This window comes from Carassius carassius, chromosome 29 (assembly GCF_963082965.1).
Source record: "Carassius carassius chromosome 29, fCarCar2.1, whole genome shotgun sequence".
In the NCBI taxonomy this organism is placed as follows: domain Eukaryota; kingdom Metazoa; phylum Chordata; class Actinopteri; order Cypriniformes; family Cyprinidae; genus Carassius; species Carassius carassius.
In genome coordinates this window covers 17,030,507-17,057,442 of record NC_081783.1, presented here as the reverse complement: position 1 = coordinate 17,057,442, position 26,936 = coordinate 17,030,507, and the positions used below count along the sequence as shown (strand labels likewise).

The following is a 26,936-nucleotide window of genomic DNA, read 5'->3' as shown; positions in this document are numbered from 1 at the left end:
CGATCTAAAAATACATCAAGAAACCAAAACATAAAGTAAATTACAATTCTATTGAACTCTAAAATCAGATTATGAATTGGAAGATTATCTCCAGGGTGTCAGAGACACAAAGCAGAGACGGATCCTGACCAAGTACAGGCTTAGTGAGCACAGTCTAGCCATCGAGACCAGCAGACACAGAAAGAGAGAGCAAAGAGTGTGTGCTCACTGTAAGACAGGAGAGATCGAGACAGAGACGCACTTCCTCCTTCACTGTCAGAAATACATATACATAAGAAACCTCTACTTCAACATATTCACCAACTTAATACAGAACTTTACAGCCATTAGTGAAACAGAACAAATAAAGGTACTATTATGAGAGGGACAGACAGCAGCACTTGCTGCGAGATATGTGTAGATGTGCCACAACCACAGTCTGAGAGACAGCAGGTGTGTGTGTGTGTGTATGTGTGTGTGTGAGAGAGAGAAAGACAGCAGGTGAATGTGTGTGTGTGTGTGTGTGAGAGAGAGAGAGAGAGAGAGGTGAATGTGTGTGTGTTGTGTTACCCTACTGTCCACCACAGTGATCCTTAGTATGTTTGTGTGTTTCTATGTAAGTTAAAGACTGTGGTATCAAATGTTCACACATTATAATTTATTAAAGTTTAATATTTCTAAGATGTTATAATATTCAGTTATATTATTGTGATGGTCATTTAATTATTATTATTGTTATATTATTATTATTATTTTTTTTTGTAAATGTATACTAAGCTTTGGCAATATTGTATAATTTACATTCATGCCAATAAAGCAATTTTGAATTGAATTGAATTCTTTGAACTGCTTTGTACGAGTTGTTTATAAATCATTTAAAAATAAGGTAAAATTAAATAGATTTTTCCTGAGAAAAAACTAACATGTTTTTTGACCTTGCATACATGCAAACCTGTTTTAGGAGACTAATAAAACAATATTAGCAACCTTAAAAATGGCATTATAGGGACACTTTTATTTAAAACTTGTTAAAACAGATAATTATATATACCAGTATACCTTTATACTACAGTAGAAGGCTTGATGGTAGTACATGAATATGTGTTTGTGTAATCATGTAATCTGTAAGAAGAATTTAGAAGAATTAAAATGATCTAATTACAAATACTTTGTAGAATCTGATTACACAATCCAATTACATGAGCTAGTTTTACAGTATATTTACTAGTCATTGCTGCTTAATACACATTTTTATTTATTTGTTTTTTTGTTCGCTGATCTTAGATGGTCTTGATCTTAAATGTGCTCGCAACCACTTTCGAATCAGCTGGCCAGACCTGTAAACCATTTTAGCCTCTTTTTGTTTTCATGTTGAAGTACTGGTACTAGCCTATAGTGGGCGCAAGAGTACGTTTTTGAGAGCAAGCATGTCGAACATGTTACATCACAGGGAATTTCCAGTAAGGAAGTCAAGCAGTCTATTCAAACGCTCGCGTAGATCTCGACATGATTTACTGTGACCACTTGCGACAGGCGATTAAAATCGATTGATCGATCTGCCGTTTAACCTTGGTGGATATTCTGCATTATCCATGTCAGCAGACGCAACAATCATCCTGAATAAGGAACCTGCCTTGAACTGACTTTCTATCAGCTTACATTAGTTGACTTCCGCGCAACATGGAGAAATAAGTTGTAACGAATAAGAAAACTTGACTCTGAATCCCAAATCCCAGCTGTTTAATGTTGATTCTCAATCTCGGATATCTATCAGGAAAGGTAAGCAGTCTCGTAGATCCAGCCATGCTTGTTGTCTGTGAGTTGCCCATGTTGCCATCTAAAGGTTGTTGTGATAGTTTGTATCAAGTGCTGCTGCTGAACTTCCTACTTCTGCCTCAGAGGCCAAATGCACATTTCAGTTATCGAGGACTTTTGATAAGTTGTTTTGGGTGAGTAGGCTACTAACAGCTTGTGGTGCACATTAATGTGTTTCAATTCGGTCAGGATAAGACCGTAGAAAGTTTTAATATCTCGAAAGTTTGAGTGACTGATAAGTGTTATGCTGGTTGTGTGACAAAATCTAAGAATACAGTATATTTGGGCATCGAGGCGCGTTCGGTCCGAACATCCGGAGTTGTTTAAAATAGAAGTTCTGTTCGAACAGTCCCTTTCTGATGTTCCAAACACGAAGTGATGAATCTAGTTAGTTTTTATATCTGTTAAATAGATGTCTGCGACTCTACGTTTGTTGTCATTCAGTGTTTAAGACGTGTAAAGTGGTTGGGATTCTGGTCCATCCAATAACTCAAATGTTTTGAATTATTTGCTGACTGATTCGTTTCTGCAGGACACAGCACCAGTAGGTGGCGAATAAAAATACGATTTTTTTTTGTTTGTTCTGCTGTGAGTGATTCACTTAATCTTTCATTCAACCGATTCCCTACAAATTACAACTTAACAGATGCTTTTATTATTTTTGAAAATTTGTATAGCTATAAAAAGACTGAATAATCTTTCTTACCATGGCCATTATTCACATTTACACACGTTTAATGCTTTTGCCGCCGCCTTGACTCATACAAATTAGCAGCTCGAGTGTTAAGTAAAAAAAAAGAAAGATAATAATTCAAAGGCGTATTGATTCAAACACCACACCTGAGTACTTGCACTATATTCAATCTTTAAAGGCAGAAAAGCTGCTTCCATGCGGAGTGCTGTCTTCGTCATGTAACGAAAATGTAAGTTTGGATGTGAACGAGAACGATTCACTTAAAAGATTCGGTTAAAAAAAACTAAATCGTTAATGAACAAAACCTTTCACTTCCCTTCATATTTTCTAGATGTTTTATATTTTCAGTGTTTGACTACTTTTGGACACTCTCTGGATAAGAATATGACCATGGCATGCGAAATAATCTGTTTTACTTTTCTTCACAGGAATCATGGCTGGAGAGGATTCATACCATCCAGAGGTGAGGAAATGTTTCCTAGTGTCTAAAGTAACAATTGTCATTCGAAACCAATTTTAATAAAATCAATTTAACATAATCCTGAGTGTTTTGGTGCCAACTGTAAGACCATGAAGTAACGGGGCAGCTTTGATTTCATGTTGACTTTATAAGCTTCTGTTACTAGCTGCTAATTTATTTATGAAAATGATTATTATCGTGATATTGCAGAAGATATCATGGAGCTCAAGCCTTGTAATTATCTTCACAAGATAAATATCAACCTCAGAGCTCTTTTTTGTGTTGCTTGTAACAGATGTAGGCCTTTGAAGGCATATAAGCCTGATAGTAAATGATAAAATTTGATACGACATATTAATTTGTGTAAATACCACAGCATCACACAGGAAGTGTCTCTTAGAAAGCTAAGGCGGTTTTCTTTTTTTCTTGCCTTTTGTGGTTGCGATTCACCCTTAACACAGCACCAAATGAAGCTATACAAATTACTGTTTGTTCAGTTTTATATCTTCATATATCGCAAAATCATATTACTGCCTGTCTGTCTACACTGATTACAGTGATGCATTTTACACCTGTGCTAGTAATCTGACTCCTAAATTCAGACTCTGTCCTAATGTAACACTGAAAAACCCTCTGTCACAAAGTCATTGAGCTGTTTATAAAGCACACTGTTGCTGAAGTTAAATGTAAAGCATTCAAAACTGTCATTGTTGCATGTGTGTCTCATTTTTTAATTTTTTATTCTGTCACTGAAGTACATGGGCCAAATCGACCATTTTAGAGACGACTCAATATGGATGACTATGGACCCGACACCATTTCCGGGCATCCACAACAATAATGTTATGAGGACAGGTAAGGTCTTCTCTGAGTTTTTCTGATTTGTCGTTAAATCAAGGTTTTGACAATGAGGGTAAGCGTGATTTCACCAAGTGCAACATGTTCCTGGATCAACATCTTTGTTCAATCAACATTCCAATCAACCAATCCGATTTGAGATATAACTTCTCAGGAAATATCTTAGGCTTACAATCAGGTTTAGGTGCTTCTACACTCTTGTTAATCAGCTATCATTTCACACTGATTTTAGTAATAAATTATGGGTAGGGTTAGGTTTAGGGGTAGGGATTGGGTTAAGTCTATATTTTTGGACAAGAATGTTGCTCCTGGAACAAGTCTTACTTGGCAAAATCACGGCGACCTGACAATGAGATAACTTGAGAAAGAGCCTTCGTTTGCCTTTTTCCTCTTGCTTTATTCCTTTAAGAAAACAGTCACCCTGCAGTAAGATTCAGTAAGAGGTCTCTCCAAGTGGAGACAGAAAATCCCAGAAACATCTCATTCCTTGGTTCAGTGATGTCACACACACACAGTCATTCATATATTGTGTGGGATGACACTACAGGAGCTGATCTATTTTTTCTTCCACACTTCACTTCCTCATTGGATTGCAGAGACATGACTAAAAAAACCATGAACAGCTCTTCACCGCCATGTGGTTGTGTGAGAAACCTCTCTGAGATAAGTGCAGTTTTGAGGCTGCCACCTTTGAACACGTGTGCTTGGATCTTCCTGAGCACAGTAAAACTGTGTAAATCCATACAGTTTTGGTTAAATATGTGCCTTTACTTTGAATGAAACACTATCAAAAAGGCACACTTAAAAGGATAGTTCACCCAAAAATTAAAATTACAAACCTGTCTGGCATACTTTTTTCTGTGATATTTTGAAAAATGACACTGTGCTTCAGTCTGTGAATTAAAAATGTAGCATTAGATCACTTTCTCACCAATAGAGCTCATGAAATCCAAAATAAGAGGGCAAACATCTGATTAATACATCACAATAATCCACAAGTAAGCAACATGACGGTACATCAATCAGTCCAACATTTTTTGAAGTGAACAGCTGTGTGTTTGTAAGAAATTAGGTTTAATTAAACATCTTAATTAAACACCTTCTGGCTAAAATCGTCCATGATAACACTTCTTCCAGGTACCGTGTTGTCCTTTCACATCAAAATCCATCAACATATTTGTTCAGAATGGTCAATTTCTCCCCTGATTCAGACAAGATTACTTTTTTTTTTCTCCAGAGAAAGCAATATTATGGATAGAGCACTTATATTTTAGCTGGAAACAATGATTTGAAGTTCAAATCTTGATGGGTTTGTTATTTACAAACATGCAACTTTTTACTTTACAACACCTTAATCGATGGACTGGAGTCGTGTGGATTATTGTTATGTTTTTATCAGCTGTTTGGACTCTCATTCTGACAGCACCCATTCACTGCAGAGGATCCATCGATAAGCATTTGATGTAATGCTACATTACATTACATATTTTGTTTTGATCTGGCGTGTTCAATCTGACAATTGAATAATTTATTGCTATTTTGAGTTCAGTGCACCTGTGGTTTTGATATTTGCTTCAGACATGAGACACCTCATCGAGTAAAGAATATCTTAGCTGATTGTTTTAGCTGCTCTTCACCAAGGATGTGGTCTCAGTCCTTGTGTGCACAGGAAGAGGAAGAGGCTTACACTTCTGTGGAAACACGTGGTGCAGCGAGAGCTTTGGCCCTGAAATATCTGCAGAACACCCACCTCTCAGCAAATACTCTCATATGCTTGATGGCCAGATAATCTGCATGGCGAGACTGAATTCTAATGCATCTTCTGATTTTCCAACACCTGATTGAATTAAATAGCTTTTCAGCTAGTCAAGTTTGCTTATTTCTGTTTTTAGTGCAGTGTGACACTGACATTGTAAGCATACAACTTCCTTTTTGTCATAAAATACGAAAGGAGATATTCGGCACAATGTTCACTCTGCCTTTTAGGCTTTTGATCGCTTTGTGTGAAGAACCGATTTGAGTTATTCACTGAAGTTCACAAATTTTATATGACAAATTCAAACATTTCGGATCAATTTTGGCATAAATGATGCTAAACGACATTGGATGTCATTTGTTTTCTGTTTCAAAACCAGTCATGATCTAGTAAGCGTAAAGATGTGAAAGTGTGAATGATACATGAGAGAGAGTGCTGTGTGGAAGATTAACAGAAGAACTGACGAGGGAATTTCATTTAACAGTTTATTTATTTATTTTTTGCATCTCCTCTTTAGCAGTCGATGGTCCTTATCTACGAATCGTCGAACAACCAAAGCAGGTAATGCACATAATATTTTTGCAAATGCTCTTGTTAAATGAGTTGAACTAGTCAAATAAGACAACATGTAATGTTCTCATGCTTTTGCAAGTAAATTTCCTAATGTGTTAAGCTAAACACACTGTAATAGCACAACTGCTCAGAAGAGACTGGTAGCTCTGGCAGTGGGTAGTGACAATAACAAACTCATTATAGCCAAATATTAATCTGACATTGTAATTTCCAGAGGGGCTTCAGGTTCCGCTATGGATGTGAAGGCCCCTCCCATGGAGGACTCCCAGGGGCCTCCAGTGAGAAGAACAGGAAGTCTTACCCACAAGTGAAGGTAGGTTCAACAAGACAGAGCTCTGCTGATGCCCGGAGATAAACAAACCATTCTCTTACAGTTCGCTTCTGGTTGGGCAATAGGATTTAGATTAAGAGGATAAACATATTTTCTACTGTTTCCTTTTTCAAATGCTAATCAAACAGAACAAGCTGTTACTTATTTTTTGATCTTGGCAGACTTTAGCCTCTTAATGAAATTATAAAATAAAGCATAAAAATGTAACACTACCGTTCAAAAGTGTACAGATTTTATTTATGTTTATTTTTATTTTTATTTTTTTTGTCAATAATTTTAATTGGCAAGGGTGCATTATTAATAATAATAAGGATCATGTGACAGCTGAAAATTTAGCTTTGCCATTACAGGATTAATTTAAATGTTAAAATATATTAAAATAGAACACAGTTCATTTCAATTTTAATAATATTTCACAATATTTCACTGTTTTCACTGTATTTTTGATGGAACAAATAAAGGCTTAGTGACCATAAGAGGCTTCACATTGTGTAATTGACAGCAATGATGTCATCATAGCGTTAGCAAGCCGAATTATGAATTCTTCTATTTATGATCTGTCTGCTTATGTATAGCTTTAAAAGAATAGTTTACCAAATTTTGATGCTTTCTAAACCTGTTTATCTTTCTTAAGTGGAACACACGAGATGTCTTGCAGAATGTTGGCTTCAGAAGACTTTTTTTTTGTAATTTTTTAAAAAGTTGACAGCCCTTGGTCACCATTCCTGAATAAATAATAACATTTTTGCCCTATTTTTCGCCAGCTTGCAAGCATTGGTATTTCCTTCAGGAAAACTAGTTTGCCTAGTTTTGAGATCTAGAGAGAGAGAGAGCTGTCTGATATCGCAGCTTTTTCATCAGATGATAAATCCCAATGATGCAATATTTGCTGGAGCACACAGCTAAAAATAGTAGCTGCTGTCTCTTACAACTGCCTTTCTGTGCCAGGTCACTTATTTTGGGATCACAGTGGCTGAAGGTTGAGAAAGTCAGTGAAACAAAACAAGGAAAGAAAGGAGAGTAATTAAAGGAGGACTCTATTCTCTATTACGACGCTCTCCTTCATGACGGCAGACCGTTTGGGAATTTCCTCAGTGTGTCACTGGGGTAATTAGTGGGAAGACTCGTTCTATGTAATGTGGTGTCAGAGATGGGAAACGAAGTGTGCAGCAGCTCGCCCTCTCTCGCACCGACATACTCTGACATGCCGCTCACACAAACACACATTAAAGAGATGTGTGTGTGTGTGTATTGCACATACACCTCCAAGTAAGTGTGGGCTTTACTAAGGCTCCAAGTTCTTGATCTTTCATTTGGTGTAAACCAAGTTGCCAAAAACCTTTTAATGCAAAGGTCAAAAATTTAACTTTGATTTAGTTGAATTAAAAGTAAATGTTGGATTATATCTGACTATGTTATATTAAAATGTATTACATTAGAAGGTGCTGAAAACCAGTTCTGTCTCCTTTCTGTTAGTCATTAGTTAACATTAGTTAATGCATTGAGTAACATTTACTATAACAATGAGCAGTATATTTGTTAGAAGATTTATTAATGTTAATGTGTGTTAATAAAAATACAATGTCAGCTTAAGTCCATTAAATAATATTAACAGATCAGGGTCGGAAATAGAAACAGGATTGGGGCATAAATGCTCCTCAAATTTAAGATGAAAGAGAAAAAAATGCTCCTGGGCAATTAATATTAAAGCAGTCATGATTAAAGATAAATGTGAAAATTAAATGAAAAGTGTTGCAGTATTAAATTTAGATCTGCTCAGGTTGCATCAGATTTCTTTTTACGTGTTTTTTTCTCTTCTTTGCAGTATTGAGCATTATAACCAATCACACACGTTTCTGTTGAGCTTCTGAATGCAATGGCCAATCAGATCATTATTATTAGTCAGCGCTGAAATTGCTGAAGTTGTATGCACCCTTTGATCAGCACCAAACTGTATAAACAAATATAAATTAACACGTTTAAACGTTAATTAATTGATGTTTATTTTTCATTAACATGAATTAACCTTATTGTAAAGTGTTTTCCTAAATTCTTCTTTCCCTTTAATCCAAAACCAGCTTAATTTGAATGTGGAGGAAGAGGAAACATAACAAAGTTCATGAATTTCCATTGCTAGTGGTGCTATTATTGAAAAAAGTTCTCGGCGAAGTATTTAGATTGACCACGACCTATACTGTATCTAGTAATGCAGTCTTTTGTTTGAAATCATCAGTATTGGTTATTTCAACACAAGCCCTGGGAATGGGCTCCCCTATAATTTTCATGTTAGTATTTAACGTGATCTACTATAAGGACGTTTCGTTTATCTTTCTGCTATGAGTATACAGGTTTATTGTAGGGATTTCCAGGTTGATAAATTTTTATATCATTGCTCACAGTAGGAGGAAATTAGCTCATGTGTTGCCCATACAGCACGTTGACTGTTCAGCAGCTGTTTTTAGTTTTGTTTGACTCTCAGCCGGATCTGAAGGGGTGAGATGGAGGATCATTATTCACGTATGGATGCACATGTATGTTTTCATGCATGGCATCACTGCTTTCATGATATCATCAAACAGTTTTTCTAGAGGGGCTCATGTTCATATTCTTTGATATTAGCTGGGTATTTTTTTCTGGGGGTTGATATTGCTATGAGGATGAGTCATTTCGTCCCAGAGAAAGTGTCTTTTGAGCCATTTTTGAAGTTGGCCCATAGAAGCAGTCAAACCACACCTTGTCATATGAGTCATGAAGAGCCCGTTTTAAGTCTTTTCTTATTAATGTTTGTGATTTGCTTGTAATTCAGTCTGCTGTGGCATTTTTAGTTTTTATTTTAGCTCTTCTGTGTGTTGAGGATGTTGTTGATAAGAATGGCCAAATTATGTTGTGGAAAAGTCCACAAATGGTCCACCCACTTTCCCTGTGAATGCTGGGATTTCCCCCACCAAAATGAGATTAACATACCTGTGACATTCCTTTGCCCTTAATGGCTTCTGGTGTGCCTTTTAGACTTTATGTAAAGTATTTGAGGAACTGCTACACAAATACTACACATTGTATATAGCGTACCCATTTGAAATATGTACGATAATTTTAGTGTATATTATATTGTTTTATTTAAATAAATATTATTTCACAGTAAATTGTATAAATTAATGTATTATTTATCATAAAATAATATTGATAATCTATAAATAATTGTTTTTGATTAAAGTTTTTTTTTACATTAAACAATATAAATAAATACAAAAAACAGAACATAAAAAAAGAAAAGGAGTTATCTGTTTTTGCAACTGAGCTCTTCATATACAGTAGGTATAAGTATTTTTGGCAGATTAAAGTTAGCTCAAAATTAGCCACTTTTTAATGTTTTGTTCTGTTTGTTTTTGGGACAACAGATCTGTAACTACCAGGGTGCAGCGCGAGTGGTAGTTCAGCTGGTGACCAACACTGTAAAGCCCCATCTTCATGCTCACAGCCTGGTGGGCAAACAGTGCGATAAAGGAATCTGCATCGCCGACTTGCAGCCCAAAGATTCAAGCATCAGGTCTGAATTTGTCCCTCAACATCCAGTTATTCAGAATGCTTTTCTTCTGAGCAACAGCACTCTTGGTACATGCAACGATGACAGTGAGGCTCCTAATTGATGTTCACTTGCAAATGTTTTACAGTTTTCCTAACTTAGGCATTTTGCATGTGACAAAGAAGAACGTAAGCAAAGTTTTGGAAGAGAGGATGATCGAGGCCTACAGGATGGGGTATAACTACGGTATATCGATCCATTCTGAAATAGATGTCCTACAAGGAGAGGTTCGCGTGCCCAGAGAACTCACAGGTAGGAGAAGTGCGTTTATGTGTGTGTGAAATTTCCCTGACAGATTATGTCTCTATTCAGGATATACATCCATTTTTGGCCAAGTCAGGATGGTAGTTCAAGATATTTATTTGGTACTTCCGACATTTATTCCTGCCTTGCCACGAAGAAAAAGATGGCATGCAATAGGATGCATTACTATTGGTTCCTACTTTTCAAGCCAAAAATATAAGTGACCATCTTAATAGTAGAGCCCTGATGAGCTTATGGTCATTGTAGCTTAAAGATAGAAGATCTGGGATAGTAACTGATAGTTTGTTGGTTCAAACTCTTCAAGGAGCAATCACTTTTCACTTTGTACCAAGACAGTTTAGTCCATGGGCACTTAAAGTCACTATGGATAGAATTCTCCAGATGATCTAAGAATGCTCTGGTCAACAGAAAGGTTTTTAAGAGAATGTTTGAGGTGTTGAATATAAATAACCTCGGTGTATTGTGACTGTGTGTTCATATATTTTAGATACTGAAAGGAACCTGATTAGCAGTACATCTATTCATCAGTCGAAGGAGATGGATTTGAGTGTGGTACGGCTCATGTTCACTGCCTTCCTGCCTGACAGTGATGGAGGGTTCTCCCGCCGACTGGAACCGGTCATTTCAGACCCCATCTTTGACAGCAGTGAGTATCATCCTCCTTGTTACTGACCATGTCAATCAAAAGCATCTAGGGGTGTGACGAGACACTTATCTCCACGAGATGAGACACGAGACTGGGTTCACGAGAACAAGACGAGACTAGATCTTTAGAATTTTCTTAAAAGAAATCCACAATGATGAAATATATGGGAAAAAATAGTCTTTTATTCAACTGAAAAACACAAACACATGCAAAAAAAAAAAAAACTATATATAATAAACACGATTAACGTATCCATTTAAAAGAATAAAGCAGTGGTTCCCAAACTGGGGGACGCAGCAAGGCTGAGGGACACAGGGCCCTATGGAATCCATTTAATTTTTTCCTAAATTCCGTTTTTTTTCCGTTTTAATAGTTCTGTGTGGCTTTTTTTCCCGTTTAAATTAAAACTCCTTTTTAATAGTTAAATTAAATTGTATTACTTAAAAAGCATGTCTAGTTAATACAAATCATGAAACTTATACATTTTCACATCAATTTATTAAAAGTTTAACAAAAAGTACAAGTTTTATTTTTATTGTTACATAATTCTGTGTTTTAGCATGTCTAATTATTTGAATGTATAAAAAACCTAATTTATTAATTTTATTTTTTCTTAATTTTTTATTTCTTTCTTAAAGTAGCCTTATGATTTTTTTTCCCTTGAGAAATTATGTTTGTGGTTATCACAATGAAGGCATAAAACATTAATTTAATTTATCATTTATCTTTTAATTACTGAAAATTAAGAAAACTTTATCTTTTGGCAAACAAAGGAGATTTACTATCAAAATTAAAACATGGAAGAAATGTTGTGTGATTAATCCTTAAACAATAATGTTGGTTTCATTTTTGTAGTAGTAGTAGTAGTAGGCTGTGTACATTCAACTGAAAAATAGTACCTCAGAAAAATAGTAGCCGCAAATACCTTTACAGTTCTGTGTAAGTGATATGATGCTAGTTTTACTCAAATAAAATGGTAAAATGCTCCTGAAGTGACTCTCAGAGTAGTTTTGGAGATGTTGTTCATGTGTTTCCGTCCTCATTTAGTGAGACGGCAGATGCTGAAATCACCGCGAGAATCAGGCTCACCTCTATGTGTAGTAAATGAAACGTGCGCCATTCATTAACAGAGACACGCAGAACATGCAGGATTCATATTTATATTGCCTTTTGCTGCTTTATATATACAGATACATATCGTGATTTGATTTAAGTGTAATGACCTACTTTTGATTGATTAATTAATTCAGAGTTTGACGAATTCCCAGACATTCTGCGTAAAACTGAGAATTAAGTTTTTATGACTGGATAAAGACTAACGTTACACTGCGTAATTTTTCCGCTTATGCGTCCACTTGCCTGATGTGAACATAAAATGTCTTACTTGCCACCACTGGTAAAAGAGCCAGTATAATTCAAATATATTTGAACGGTCTGGGCGAGGATATCATCATGTTCTCGCTAAACCAGTCAGATCTCGCGAGACACATCGGATCTCGCGAGATATCGTGCTACGAGATCTCATCACACCCCTAAAAGCATCCATAGCAGTGTTAATTAGTATAATTGAGATACTAATATAGCTTTTATTAACATTATTTTATTTACTATTAGTATTTACTAATAGTATTTATTTACTATTTTATTTTATTTTTTGTAAAGTAATTAAATGGGTTCATTTAATGGGTTTAGTCATAGTTAAATAATTCATAGTGATTCGAAATTATGGCTTTTAGCCCAATCTGTATAATTTAGTAGCCACATACTTTTGAGTTTAGGGGCTAATTATTGATATTTTTGTTATCTCACTCTTGATCTCGTTCTCATTTTCTTTTTCCATTTCTCTCACTCGTACTCTCACTCTCTAACCGAGAACTATCGGGTATTGCTTCCTCTCTGAAACTAGGCCTACACTTTCGTTTTCCCCTCCCTTTTCTAATAATCTCTGTTTCCAGTTCTGCCTCTCTTCTTAGCACTGTCAGAGTTCATGTTTGTAAAACGAGACTGCTGCAGAAAGGGAAAGGGAAAATAAGGAAACGCCACAAAAATTAAAAGCCGAAAGACTTGTTTCATTTCTAATGCCTTTGTCTCTCTTGTGGATTTTTAGAGGCCCCAAATGCCTCCAATCTGAAGATAGTGCGGATGGATCGGACTGCTGGCTGTGTGACGGGAGGAGAGGAGGTCTATCTGCTGTGTGACAAAGTCCAGAAAGGTCAGAAAGCAATATCATAACAGTCTGCTATTGCTGTCCAGAAATAAAGGGGTCATATGATGCGTTTCAAGTTTTCCTTTCTCTTTAAAGTGTTACAAGCTCTTAGTGCATAAAGAAGATCTGAGAAGTTGCAAAGACTCAAGCCTCAAATCCAAAGAGATATTCTTTGTAAAAGTTAAGACTCATCCACGGCCCCCTAAAACGACTCGTTTAAACATGCCCCCACATATCTACGTCACGATGTGGGAAGATTTGCATAACACCGCCCGAATGTTCACGCAAAGAAAGAAGCCATCCATCCAACCACTTCGAGAGAGAACCACGCGCAGATAATCAATTCGGCCAATTCACCATTAAAAATCACATCCTCTCTCCAACCGCCATGAGAGAGAACCACTATAAATAATCATAGCAGCCTTACCTTCATTCTCTGTAGTCTTTCAGCATCACTCCACCTCCCCGACTCCTCACTAACAACCCATACCGGAGAGCACTCAGCATTCGGGCCGATGCCGAGCTAGGAGCCCTCTCCCTGGGCAGCACGCCAAATGCGCATATTATTCTTCTTGCTTTTATTATCTGCAAGGGGAACCCATGAAACCAGTGCCTGTTTCTATAAAGTGGAGCAGTTCCATATTTGCAAGGACAGTCTGGCGCTTTTGACACACAGTATGTAAGTATGTTTACAATGTAAAGGATTTGCCACTGATGATTTAAACACGAGTTTAGAGCAGATCACAAATGCAGACATGATATTATGTTAACACAGCGCGATACGCAACGCGTAATAAGACAGTGTCATTATAATCAGTATTAAGGGTCCCACTGGATGCAACAAATGCCTTGTTTGTAATGGGTTTTATTGTTTTTGTCCTGTCGTGCCAGGACACAGCATCACAGTGTGAGGGGCATAACATTTCCATTACACGCTTGAAGCATTCGTCCAATCACAATGCACTGGATAGCTGTCCAATCAGAGCACACCTCACTTTTCAGAACGATGAGCTTTGTAAAAAAAAAAAAAAAAAAAAAAAATGCATTTCAGAAAGGCGGGGTATAGAGGAGAAACAATAATGTACAATATGTGGAAAATAATGTTTTTTATCCTTAAACCGCATAAACACATTTCATTACACCAAATACACAACATAATGTTCTTTTTAGCAACATCATATGACCCCTTTAAGGTCATTAGTGGAGAGCATGAATGTTTTTCCTGTTACAAAAAGATTTTAAATAAATGTTCTTTTGTATTTTCTATTAATCGAAGAATATATATATTAAAAAAAAAATTGCTGTATAGTGAGTGAGTGAAGTGACATGACATACAGCCAAGTATGGTGACCCATACTCAGAATCCGTGCTCTGCATTTAACCCATCCAAAGTGTATACACACAGCAGTGACACACACCCGGAGTTTTGGGATCCGGAAAATTTGAACAAGCCATGTTATTCATCTTTCTGAATGAAGCCACCTTCAAACAGTTTAGCCTTTAACCTATAGCTGATAAGCCACCTTGTTTTTGTGTGATAGATGCTGGACACACATTGCCACTCTTGAAGGAAGTTTTCACTACAGTTTTCCAGCTATAGGGAATTCCCCTTTTCATATGCAAATTACACGGCAGAAGAAAGTTCACTATACGTCTGTTTTTCAACAACTTGCTCGCCATTTCTCTGAACTCATATTGTTTTCTCCTGCCTTCGCTCACAATGAAAACTGGATCATCATGGGCAAGTCAAGTAGGATAAATAAATGATCTTAAAATACAAAATTAACATTGTTCACCATTACTATGCACTAAATCCTCTGAAACATTTACAACCATCTCTGGAGTGTTTCAAAATGAGGAAAAATATTGATATTATTTGCATTTGTGATTCAGCTATGATATTGTGATAAATTGCAACACATTAAATGACAATCATTTAGTGTGAATCATATAGTGATGAGCCCTAGTAATTTGTAAATAATGTATTATATGGTTTTTGAATTATTTGGTATCATGGTATATATCAAAATACCAGGGTATTTCCATCTGATACGTAGACTGGGTATGTTTTTAGATCATGTGTCCATAATGTGCATATCTGTTGCGCCATTAAATGAAGTTTGTACTGTTGTAAATCATGACTTTTGCAGAAGTAGCGATGTGTTGCATGCTGATGACAGATATTCAAATTGTACTCTGTGTGTGTGGTGATAATCATTTCCTCTTTCTTTCCCCGCTGGTTCACAATAATTTAATTTTCTTCTTTTCCTCATAATGTATGTGATGTCATTGTTTGTTTTTGTTGTTGTGACAGATGATATCCAGGTGCGGTTTTATGAAGATGATGAGTCAGGTCTAACCTGGGAGGCCTATGGAGATTTCTCCCCCACTGACGTCCACAGACAGGTCAGGACATGAACTTGTCTGCCACATACTACCACACTGTACTTCTGCAGCCACAGTTTGACCCTGCTGGTCGAAACATGATCCTTTATGTTCAGTGACTTGCTTTCTGGTTTAGTGATCTCTTTAGTCTGTTTCATTATGGATAAATCCTAACTTCTTTTGGTAAATAGTTGGTAAAGCACATCTTCTGGGGATTTATTAAGTCAACATGAAATAAAATTTACCCTATTTACTTTCTTCATATTCTAAGTGTTTTTGAAAGAAGTCTGTTATGTTAACCAAGTTCATGTATTTGATTAGAATACAGTAATGTGAAATATTATTCACATTTTTAAATAATTGATTTCTATTTGAATCTATTTTAAAATGTAATTTAAAGGCTACAGTATAGTGTCACATGAACCCACAGAAGTCATTCTAATATGCTACTTTGCTGTTAAAGAAACATTTCTTATCATTACCGATGTTGAAAATAGTTGTGCTGTTTATATTATTGTGTAGAATTTTTAAACGAATAGTAAGTTTAAAAAAGAACACTGTTAATTTGAAACAGAAATATTTTGTAACATTATAAATCCCTTCACTTTTGATCAATTTAATGCATCCTTGCTGAATAAAAATATTAATTCTTAAAGACAAGTCAATGTTACATCTTGACTTTAGAGGACTGTGATTTTATGGTATTATTAAAAAAAATTTCTGGTGGAATGAATAATCCACCTATCAATTCCATCCTTTAGTTCGCCATTGTCTTCAAGACTCCTAAATATCGGGACCAGAACCTCCAGAAGCCCATCTCTGTGTTTGTGCAGCTAAAAAGAAAGTCCGACAATGAAACGAGTGAACCCAAGCCATTCACCTACCATCCACAGATCATAGGTATAGTCTTAAACCAACTTCATAAAGCTTTGATTGTTACTGTGCAACATACACTTTTATTTTTTAGGATTTAAAAAAATATATATATATTTGAAAGCTACGACAAAAATTGCAATAAACTGTCATAAGACAGAACTGAAAAAATAGTGTATATAACAGGGTCCAAAGCTTTTAGATTTCTAGTGAGACTTTTTTGCACTTAGGTCTATTTTTCACTTTTTTATTTCTTGGGTCTATTTTCATTTTTATCTGATTACTCGATTAATTGCCATAAGTATTGACCAATTACTCAATTACCAAAATAATCGTTAGTGACAGCCATACACCATATGTTAACTCTTGTCATGGAATTTCTCTTCTAAACTGTTTTTAGACAAAGAAGAAGTCCAGAGGAAGAGACAGAAGACTCTGCCAAACTTCCAGGACTACAGTGGAGCCGGAGGCGGAGCTGGGGGCATGTTTAGAGGAGGAGGGGGTGGGTCAACAGCAGGGGGAGGTCCCAGCGGAGGAGGAGGAGGTATATCAATATAACATTACACTTCACATAGCAGTACTTTTTTTTTTATTAGAAGCCTGAAAATCTCACCATGCATAAAAGGACAATGATGTTAGCTAAACAGTCTTTTGTCGTCTAGGACATTTCTTCCAGGGATATCAAACCTATAACAATTTCGGGTCTGGATACAACTTCTCCTCAGGCATGGGAGGAGGCGGGACCAGCATCAAGCATGGTGGGTGTCCAAGCTGTCAATCAAGCTGCTATCATCACAGCAGTTTTGACTGTATAGTCACACATACTACCATTATTTTACTATCCATCAGGGCTGGGCAAAAAAATAATTCTTCGATTTATCTTTTTTTTTAAATGACGTGGATTTAATCTTGATTCTCAAAAGCCACAAATCGATATTTTCCGGTATTTATTTCTGCACACATTTAAAACGAGATCTGTTTAACGTGAATCTTATCAATGTTTTTCTACACTAGATGTCACCCTTATTTACTTTGCGCGATGTTACAACGGAAAGCCTGTCATTCATTCAGCGCTTATCATGGTGGAGAACCAAGAATATGTATCTGTAATATATATATATATATATATATATATATATAAAATATAAATCTGCAGAAGCATTTGACATCACGCATAAGGTGCCATGATTTCTGCAATCAATCAATTAATGAATGAATGGCGGATGGCGCGCACACTGTTTTGTTTACTAACGTACACACATACTAAAGACACTCGCTGTGTTTTCAGCTTCTGCCGTCTCAATATGATGATATGAATACACAAATATCATCTCCAGCTGCTCAGAGATTCTCTTCATTAGCATTTTACGGTTTCATTTGAGAAAACTACCGTAATATCACATATACAGCAGCTGCAAGTTCCTCACAGCAACCCGTCAAAATAAAAGTATAGTTTAACATTAAGAAACGTCAGAATATATAACTACTTAGCAGTCAGACTCAATGCTACTACTGCTAATACATGAATAAATCTTTATTTGCAATGGAATAATCACATTTGTTTTCTTTTTTAATTTAAATAGTAAACCTCTGTTGTGCAGCACTTTGTTTGGCAAAAAATAAAAGGGTTTAATTTTGCATTTGATTGGGATAAATTAAATTAATGTTTTATGCCTTCATCTGATTACCAGAAAAAATAAGAAGAACATTATATAGGGCCCTATTATTGTTAAAAAAAGGACCCTGTACAGAAAAAAGAATAGGTTTAAAATACAGGCCTGTCGTTCTTAATTTTTTTTTTTTATTGATTCACCATTTGTAAACTGATGTTTTTTTAGAAATGTCAATAGCATTTATATTAAAACTATATTCACTGAATGTAATAATAATAATAAAAAATCGCGAATGGAATCGAGATCTTGAGAATCAAAATCGAATCGGGACATCTGAATCGATACCCAGCCCTACTATCCATTAAAGTTATTTATTCCAGAATTTTTGTCATAACTTGAGTCAGCAGTTTCACATGAGCTTTCAGAAATCATTTTAAGATGCTGATTCGGTGTTGAGGAAGCATTTATTATTATAAATGTTAAACATGGTTGTGGCACTTATTTTTTGTATTTTGTGGAAACAGTGAACATAATATTGTTTTGCTCTTCAGCAAAGCTAGTTTCTCAGTTTTCCTTCATCTTATAGCGTATCAAGAACCAGTGGAAGACAGTGATGAGGACAGTAACAGTGATAACGATGACGATCCGACAGCAGGCGGGGCGGTGCGAATCTGTGCCCAGCCTGAACCTGTCGCTTTGGGAGTGGCAAGTGAGGACACCGATCCTACAGAAGATCTGGAGTTAGACACCACAGGTTAGACTTTATTTAAAACTTAAGCATGTGTAAAGTTTTCCAGCTCTGGTCAAACTGGGCTAAAACTGCATCAAGCTTCATATTGCTTGTATATATCTGTGTAAATGTGTGCTATTTGTGTGTCTGCTCTTTTTAGGCTGTGTGATAGAGCCTTATTTGGCTGCGCTTGCTGGAAGACAGGCTCAATCACTGTTTCATTTCGCATTAAGCGGCGATGCCAGAATGCTTCTGGCTCCACAGCGCCCCCTCATGACCACCCAAGATGAGAATGGAGACACGTAAGTCAGAAAAACCACCTCATGTTTCTGTAGAAGTTCCATTTTCATAAACTTCCCACTTCTCGCCAAAACACGTCAATATGAATAAATGATTTCTTTTGTTTCCCAAAGATCAAAGGTTTACTTATTTAAATGTTCTGTTTTGGATCGGACTTTCAGGGGTTTACATCTGGGAGTGATCCATAGTCAGACAGATGCCGTGCGAAATCTAGCACAAGTCATCTCGGCTCTCCCCGGAGAGGATGTACTTAACATGAGGAATGATCTTTACCAGGTATACTACACTACAACTCACACTATACCTTACAATGGGATCTCTGTTTTTGAAATTTCCAAAAAACGGATACATCTGTTCCAGACTCCTTTGCACCTAGCAGTGTTGACACAGCAAAAAGAGGCAGTCGAGGCCTTGTTGGAGGCCGAGGTGGATGTCATGCTCACAGATCGCCATGGAAACACGGCACTTCACCTGGCGGCTCAGCAGAAAGAGGATAGCGTGCTGCGATTGCTGCTGAAGCACAAATCAGTGGCGCAATTAACCAGCATGCCCAACACAGCAGGTACGGCGGACTGACTACGTGAGATCCATTTAAGATGGTTTGAAGTGGTCCTGTGTGCTCAGATGTGTTTACTTGTGTGTGTTCAGGTCTCTGTCCGCTTCACCTGGCTGTACAGGCAAACAGTTTGAGCTGTGTGCGGGCCCTGCTGGATGCCGGGGCAGATGTGGAGGTCCAGGAGCTCACATGTGGCCGCACAGCACTTCACCTGGCTACAGAACTGGGGAACCTTTCCCTCGCCGGGTGCCTGTTGCTGGAGGTACAGTGATGGGTTTGAAGGATGTTGCTTTAGTGAATACAACATATTCTTAAAATTGAAAAGTGTCGCTCTACATACTCTTAACCTTTGCATTTTTTTTTGCATGAAGCCCTGTAATGCTAATCAGTATAATATCATTTTTAATCATAATGTTCTTTTTACACATTCCCACTGTGAGAATTAAAAAGTCGATTGATTAATTGATTGATTTTGCAGCTAAAACTTATATTATATTTAAACTTGATTCAGGTGAAATTAGATTTTTTTTTTTTTTAACTGATAAGTTCTGAATGTTTACACTTATTTTGGGGTAATAAGTCTTCTGTGCTCACAAAGGCTGCATTTATTTATTTATTATTTTATTCAAAAAAATGATTTACAGTAGAAACTATGATTTTGTGATTGTATTATTACAACTGTCTTCTATTTTAATATATTTTAAAATCATTATTCCAATTTTCAGTGTAACACGATCCTTCATTTTAATATGCTGGTTTGTTCAAGAAACATTTATTATTGTTATACATTTAGAAAACTAATGTACTGCTTAATATTTTTGTGGAAATATGATCTTTTTTTTCACAGTCTTTTTTGATAAATAGAAATTTCTGTGATTTTTAAATAATTTTTCTAACATTATGAATGTCCTTACTGTCACTTTTGCCTGGTTTAATGCATCTTTGCAGAATAAAAGTAATAATTACTTTTAAATGCTAAAAAGTTTTAAATCGTGATTGTGTCTTGAGTGATGACAGTTTATGTGTGTATCATTCTCTCTGTGCAGGGTAATGCATTTGTAGATAGTGTCACCTATAACGGTTCAACTCCTCTGCACACTGCTGCAGGACGGGACTCAACCAAACTGTGCGCGATCCTGATGGCTGCAGGTGAGGAAGTGTGTGTTTATTACAGGTGTCACTAACGAGAGTTGTCATGCTGAAATATTTATGACTTACAAGCCATGTCTACAAATAACTGTCTGTAACAACCTGTTCTGCTGTCATCAATGTTCTGCATACATTGTATGTCTGGTAGAACTGAATCAAAAGCATGATCTTTATAAACTTATCGAAGGTATATGATCACTCATCCAAGTGATAGTTAGTATTTTTCTGACCATATTCAGTAAATTACTTCAACTTGAGGTTACCAATTATTATTGATGTGTACATTAGGAGCAGATCCTCATAAAGAAAACTTTGAACCACTGTTCTTCAAAGATGATGAGTTGTGTGGTACATGTGAAGAGGAAGAGGAGGAAGATGAAGGCTATATCCCTGGGACAACCCCTCTGAACATGGCAACCTCCTCAGAGGTAAGGATAGAGAGCCATTTCTTCAGATAATTGTTGTGTTATGTAATGTTATTGCATTGGAGGTTGTGATGTATTATCTGTGTTGTCAGGTTTATGATATTCTTAATGGAGAAGAGTATCAACCCACCACCATTTTCGTTCCACCACAAGGTATGAACTCTGAGACGAATATAAACTACCATTTAAAAGTTTGGGGTCAGTAAGATACTAAAACTTAATTTCAAAAATACTTAAATTTACAAGAATCAGAATCCTGAAAAAAATTCAGTTTCCACTAAAATATTAAGCAGCACAAAGCAGTTTTATAATAATACAAGTATATATATATATATTTTTTTTTATAATGGATCATGTGATACTGAAGACTGGAGTAATGATGCTGAAAATTCAGCATTGCCTCACAGAAATAAATTTAATTTTAAAATATATTAAAATAGAATATAGTTATTTTAAATCGCAATAATATTTCACAATATCACTGTATTTTTGGTCAAATAAATACACCCCGGATGAGCTTAAAAATACTTCTTCCAAAACATTTAAAAATAACTTACTGACCCAAAACGAGTGTAGTAAGCTCTACCAAAAATATAAAATCTTGTAATACTTATCCTCTTTCTGAAATATACTTTTTTGTATTGTTCAGGGTTTCCACTTTTGTGAAAAACTTGGAAATACATATTTTTAGGTTATTCCCTTAAATATTTAATCAGCGAAGAACTCTTAATAAATGCAGTCACTGTATAAATATTTTTTTTAACCCTTAGAAAACTCACATGAATTGATTGAAATGTGTAGAAACCCTGATTTTAACCAATAAATATGTGAAGAACAGTTTAAATGTGTGTTTGGCTTGTGTTGGCAGGTGACATGAAGAGCTTGAGCTCTGACACAAAGCAGGAGTTGTGCCAGGCACTGGAAGAACAGACGGGAGGCTGGGAGAGTCTGGCTCATGCTCTGGGGCTTGGCATCCTGACCAGTGCCTTCAGACTCAGCTCCTGTCCTGCTGGAAAACTGCTGGACAGCTATGAGGTCAACTCATTTACTGCCTTGTGACTACAAGTTACTTTTACATAAATCTTAAATAAACACCAGAGAATTAGAAGAAAAATTAGTTGTATCTTAATCTGACTCAACTAATTATGAGGTCACTTATCTGCATTGTAGAGTGGGGCATACATGGCAACCCTCCCTAATTTTCCGTGAGAATCCCGAATTTCAAAGTCCCTTCCGAAAATCTCCCGGACCGACCTTTCTCCCGAATTTCTCCCGATTTCCACCCGGACAACAATATTGTTACACCATCCGTCACTGGGCGCCGTTTTAGACCAAACGCTTGCGCTCCCATGGCGTCTGTCGTTGCTATGCAAACAAACTGCGCTCTCCATGATGACGACGAAGAAGTATCAGCAAAGGATTAATTGATTTCTAGCCTCACCTCAGCTCGCATTAGCTTTACTACTAGATATATTTCTGGAGATGAGAAGGAAAAACCCGCCTGGAAAAAGTAGCGCACCACGTTGCTTCCATTATGAGCGTGCTCACCGCGGCCGCGCGCCTACGGTTGAAATAACGACCTTGAGCGCGAAAAAGATGCGATATGTGAACGGCCCCTAGAAGCAGACGTTTGAAATGAAAGGCAAGAACAGCTATTTATTTAGCTTTAGACTGTTACATGAAAATTTAAAAATGAAATGTCATAATTATAATGTTTTGAGAGTTTACTTATGTAATTGTTGCATTAGGCTATGAATTAATAAATGTTTATTGATAAGATCTAGCTATTTCATATCTCTTCATTTACAGTAGCTAACAAATTAGGGTCTAACCTCCTGAGGAGAGGCCTTAAGGAATTTGTCAAATAAATGAATTACATTTTTCTTTGCGTCTGTGTATGTGATATTATATATGACGACACATCGTTTGTGTATGTGATATATATGACGACACACAACCCCCCCCCCCCCCCCCCCCCCCCCCGGTCCTTTTTAATATCTCCCTAATTCTGAGGTCTACAAATTTGTCTATTACAATTTTTTTAAATGTCCAGAATTACGGGACCTACTTTAGTTCAACCCATATTTCTCAGAACGACATCAAAGAGATGAATTGCTCTAATATTTACTATATCAGTAGACTGAACATTTATTTTGTTTAGTGTATCCTGTAGTTGCTCTGCTGATGATCGGTCTCCTCTGCAGGTGTCTGGAGGAACGGTGCGTGAGCTGGTGGAGGGACTGAAGCATGTTGGGAACTGCAATGCTGTCAGTTTACTCCAGGCCGTGTGTAAGGAGCCTGAAGCTGTCCACACTACGCCTCAGCTCACAGGTAATATCACTTGAAATATACTTTTCTAGGTGGTTGAACAAAAGCAAAAATGTGTTGTTTTTAGCCCCCAAAAAAGGAGCGATCCATGAAACATTACCGTTGTGCTCGTGTATGCACAGGTTGATCACAGGGTCTTTCCCTGTAGTAAGTGCACTTTAAGTTCTGTAAAGGAGTTAAAAGTCAAATAACATTAAATAACAAAAAGTCGTTGTAACATTTACACAACCCTTTGACAACTTCAGTTGAATTATGCTCACCAGTTGGTAAAAATGGAAAAATATTAATACAGTTTAAAATAACAACATATTTTATCCCTGTGATGGCGAAGCAAAATTTGAGCAGCCATTACTCTTTAGTGTCATAGGACAATTAGGCTAATATACCCGGCAGAAGAATCATTCACTGTGATTTGTTGAATACATGTGACTACATTTTATTGTGATCATATTCGAATCACATTTCTCTTGTCACTATTTTATAAAACCATTTAGATTTAATTGTCATAAAATTTAGATGCTTTCTGCTTTCATTTCTAAAGGCTAGATGACAGTTTTTAATATTTCCTTTGTTTTGCGTACCAGAACATTAACCTCAACCATCTTCAAAAAACATGTTTTAGTGTAGCATTTTTTATCCTTTCCAAAGAGCACTTATCATTGTTGTATTTAGTAGTATGAGTGAGACTTGTAGTGTACTGTTCTGTTTTTTTGTCTCACAATATGGTTTGTAAAACCCCCAGATTAAATCACTGCAAGTCTCGGTCCCCTGCCCCCCTCTCCTTAACAATAGTACCATGTTGTGGTTCTCCCTGACATTACCTCATGTGAACTCAACCATGATGTCAACAAAACAGCACAGCCACTGCATTCTGAGGGAGTTCCCCTCGGTCTCAGGGTGACCCGTCACACTGCGGTAATGTTCACATATAGACTCTGCAGTGATGGCCGTGTTTCAGGGGAAAGCGGACAATAGAGAGGGGATTCCCAGGGACAGAAGTGAAAGCAAGATATGGCACTTTTTGACTCCGGAGCAGTTTCTTTGAAACAAGTATTTCCACCTTGCTGTTTGATTTGAAGGGTTGACAGTCATCGCCAGGGCCGATTGAGCATGTGAGCCACCAGGGGAAAGTTCAGGGTTTTTTTTTTTTTCTCAGTTTCCTTCTCGCGGTTGTCCGTATTGTTGTGCCATGTTTTAGAGATTAATAAACGTCTTTTACAGCAGTATGATAAAATAAAATCACATCGATGTTTAAGAAATATAGTCATAGTCATAATATATTTTAAACCTGAAACAAAAGGTTTTAGGAAATGTTAAGATGTAAAACATTTGGGATTAGTAAGATTTTTAATTATTTATTTTTTAAAGAAGTTTTTTTATGCTCATCAAGGCTGTATCATTTTGATCATAAAAACAGGAAAAAATAATTTATTCCTGTGAAGAACGCGGAATTTCCAGCATCATTTCAGCATTTGTGATGCTCTCTTCCCTATTAGCATATACACAGCCCTAAGTGAGAAGCAGCGGTCCGCCATTACTGTTCTCTTGTTGTAGCTGCTGGAGGTACAGTGTCAGTGTCAAAGAGCCATTAAAAGTGTTGTGTGCTGGGATGCACCAACTAACATAGGTGGCCTTTTCAACAAGCTAAAAAAAATGACCTGTGGGGTATTTTGAGATAATTTCACATACACACTCTGGGGACATCAGAGAACAATGTAAAGTATTGCATCCGTGCATTCTATGGCACATTTAAACAAATTATTCTCAGATTTTGACCCAATCTGCCTTTGGTGCACAATTGAACCAGCTACATTATTGCATTCTTTCAGGTTTTTTTTTTCTTACCAATTGACCCCAACCCCTTCAAGAAAATGCCACCAAACTCATTAGAAAGCACTTCATATTGAATCAGGACAATGGCCCAATACATCCATCCAGTTCAGTCAAGGACTTTATCAGGGCAAAGAAATGTAAAGTCTTAGATTGCCCAAATCAATCTCCAGATTTAAATCCGATTGAACATTAATTTCACCATCTGAATAGTGGACTAAAGACAGAAACTAGAAAAAAACAACAGTTGGAATTGGCTGCTTTTAAGGCTGGAGAAAAGCATTTCAAAGCATTAGACCAAGAGTCTGGTGATGTCTATGGGTTGCAGTCTCACTGCTCTGATTGCATGCAAGGGATCTGCAACTAAATATTAGCTTTTAATCTTTTAGATCTGCCTTAAATTCACTTATACTTACACAAATACTTATGCTCACATTAAAAAGTGGGATGAACTCTAAAACCGTTGTACTTTTTATTTGGTAAAACATATATGGCTCGAAAGACCTGATAATAAAATGTGACATTCTGTAGTTTTGTCGCATATTCATCTTCTAATCATATTTGCAAATTTCTTGACTCCACAACAGATAAAGCAGTTTTGTCTTTACTGTTCCAATACTTCTGGAGGGCACTGTATATTTATTCTACATGAATTCTATTCATAAAAATATTTTATAATAAAAATGTATAGAAAAATTCTGTAATTAGGAAAAAAAAATCTTTGAAATGTTTTTACAGTAATATTAATAATCGCTCATCTTTTTCTTAAAATAAACAATTTCTCAGGTCCAGTGCTCTGTAAGTCCATTCAGGGTTTGACACTGGGCTCCCATCAGGAGGAGAGTGGGATATGTGACAGCGGGGTGGAGACGTCTTTCTAGAGCCCCAGCCTCAGTCTCGCCGACTCCAAACACAATCTCACAAACTGAGGCCTGACCCTGAAAACCAGCTTCTCCCTCCTCCTCACTACAGCAGCAGCTCCACTCAGGACACGCCTCCAAACTCTTTGATTGGCCACCGCCCACCGTGGAAGCTCCAAACCAAAATTGCAAATGAGGGAACTTTGCGGAGTCCTAAAGCTTTCTGGTCACAGGGATTTTTTTTTTTTAGCTTTTAATATGAATAATACCAAAAATGACTTATTTGAACCGTTTTATTTTGTCCTTTTATTTTCTTGGTCATTTTTAATTTCAGTAAAGTTTCAGCTCGTTTCAACTGTGCTTAATCTGAGGCATCAGATGACATCCAGAACCCATAGCATCTATAGTTACATTAAAGAAACTCAATATTTAGCTTCATGATGTCTTGGACGTTTATTACTTAGATGTTTTTAAAAATGCAACATTTGTCTGGTTTGATAAGTCTGGCCTCAGCTATTTGTTTCTTTTTGTTATTATATTTTAATAAATAATCTGGTTTTAACAACAGCACCTTCCATTTATAGAACTTATTACTCAAACCTTCTTCAGTAGTCATTTGCTTACAAAGAGTTTCCATACAGAGCAAATACAGTGACGTACGGGAAGAGAAGGAGCGGAAGAGGAGGTCTACTGGATTATTGTGACCCTCTGGACCAATCAGA

At 36.6% G+C, this 26,936-nt stretch overlaps 1 protein-coding gene across 3 annotated transcripts; it reads left to right on the top strand.

The window, feature by feature from the left end:
• The first annotated feature begins 1,405 nt into the window (after positions 1-1,405).
• nfkb1 (nuclear factor of kappa light polypeptide gene enhancer in B-cells 1) lies at positions 1,406-26,341 on the top strand. Of its 3 annotated transcripts, none has more exons than XM_059516088.1 (24): positions 1,406-1,758; positions 2,917-2,951; positions 3,704-3,803; positions 6,083-6,123; positions 6,350-6,448; positions 9,865-10,013; positions 10,138-10,301; positions 10,801-10,959; positions 13,067-13,171; positions 15,480-15,571; positions 16,312-16,450; positions 16,824-16,968; positions 17,084-17,181; positions 18,623-18,790; positions 18,927-19,068; positions 19,228-19,342; positions 19,427-19,628; positions 19,715-19,884; positions 20,669-20,771; positions 21,060-21,199; positions 21,289-21,349; positions 22,065-22,231; positions 23,401-23,527; positions 26,141-26,341. In XM_059516088.1, exons 2-24 carry the CDS (start codon positions 2,922-2,924, stop codon positions 26,233-26,235), a joined length of 2,811 nt encoding a protein of 936 aa, XP_059372071.1. In that variant the 5' UTR covers positions 1,406-1,758; positions 2,917-2,921; the 3' UTR covers positions 26,236-26,341. The 3 variants fall into 3 exon arrangements, with proteins under 3 accessions (XP_059372071.1, XP_059372069.1, XP_059372070.1); XM_059516086.1 differs by having other exon boundaries at positions 1,407-1,758; positions 6,080-6,123; XM_059516087.1 differs by lacking the exon at positions 1,406-1,758 and adding an exon at positions 1,825-1,928 and having other exon boundaries at positions 6,080-6,123.
• The last annotated feature ends 595 nt before the right edge of the window (positions 26,342-26,936 follow it).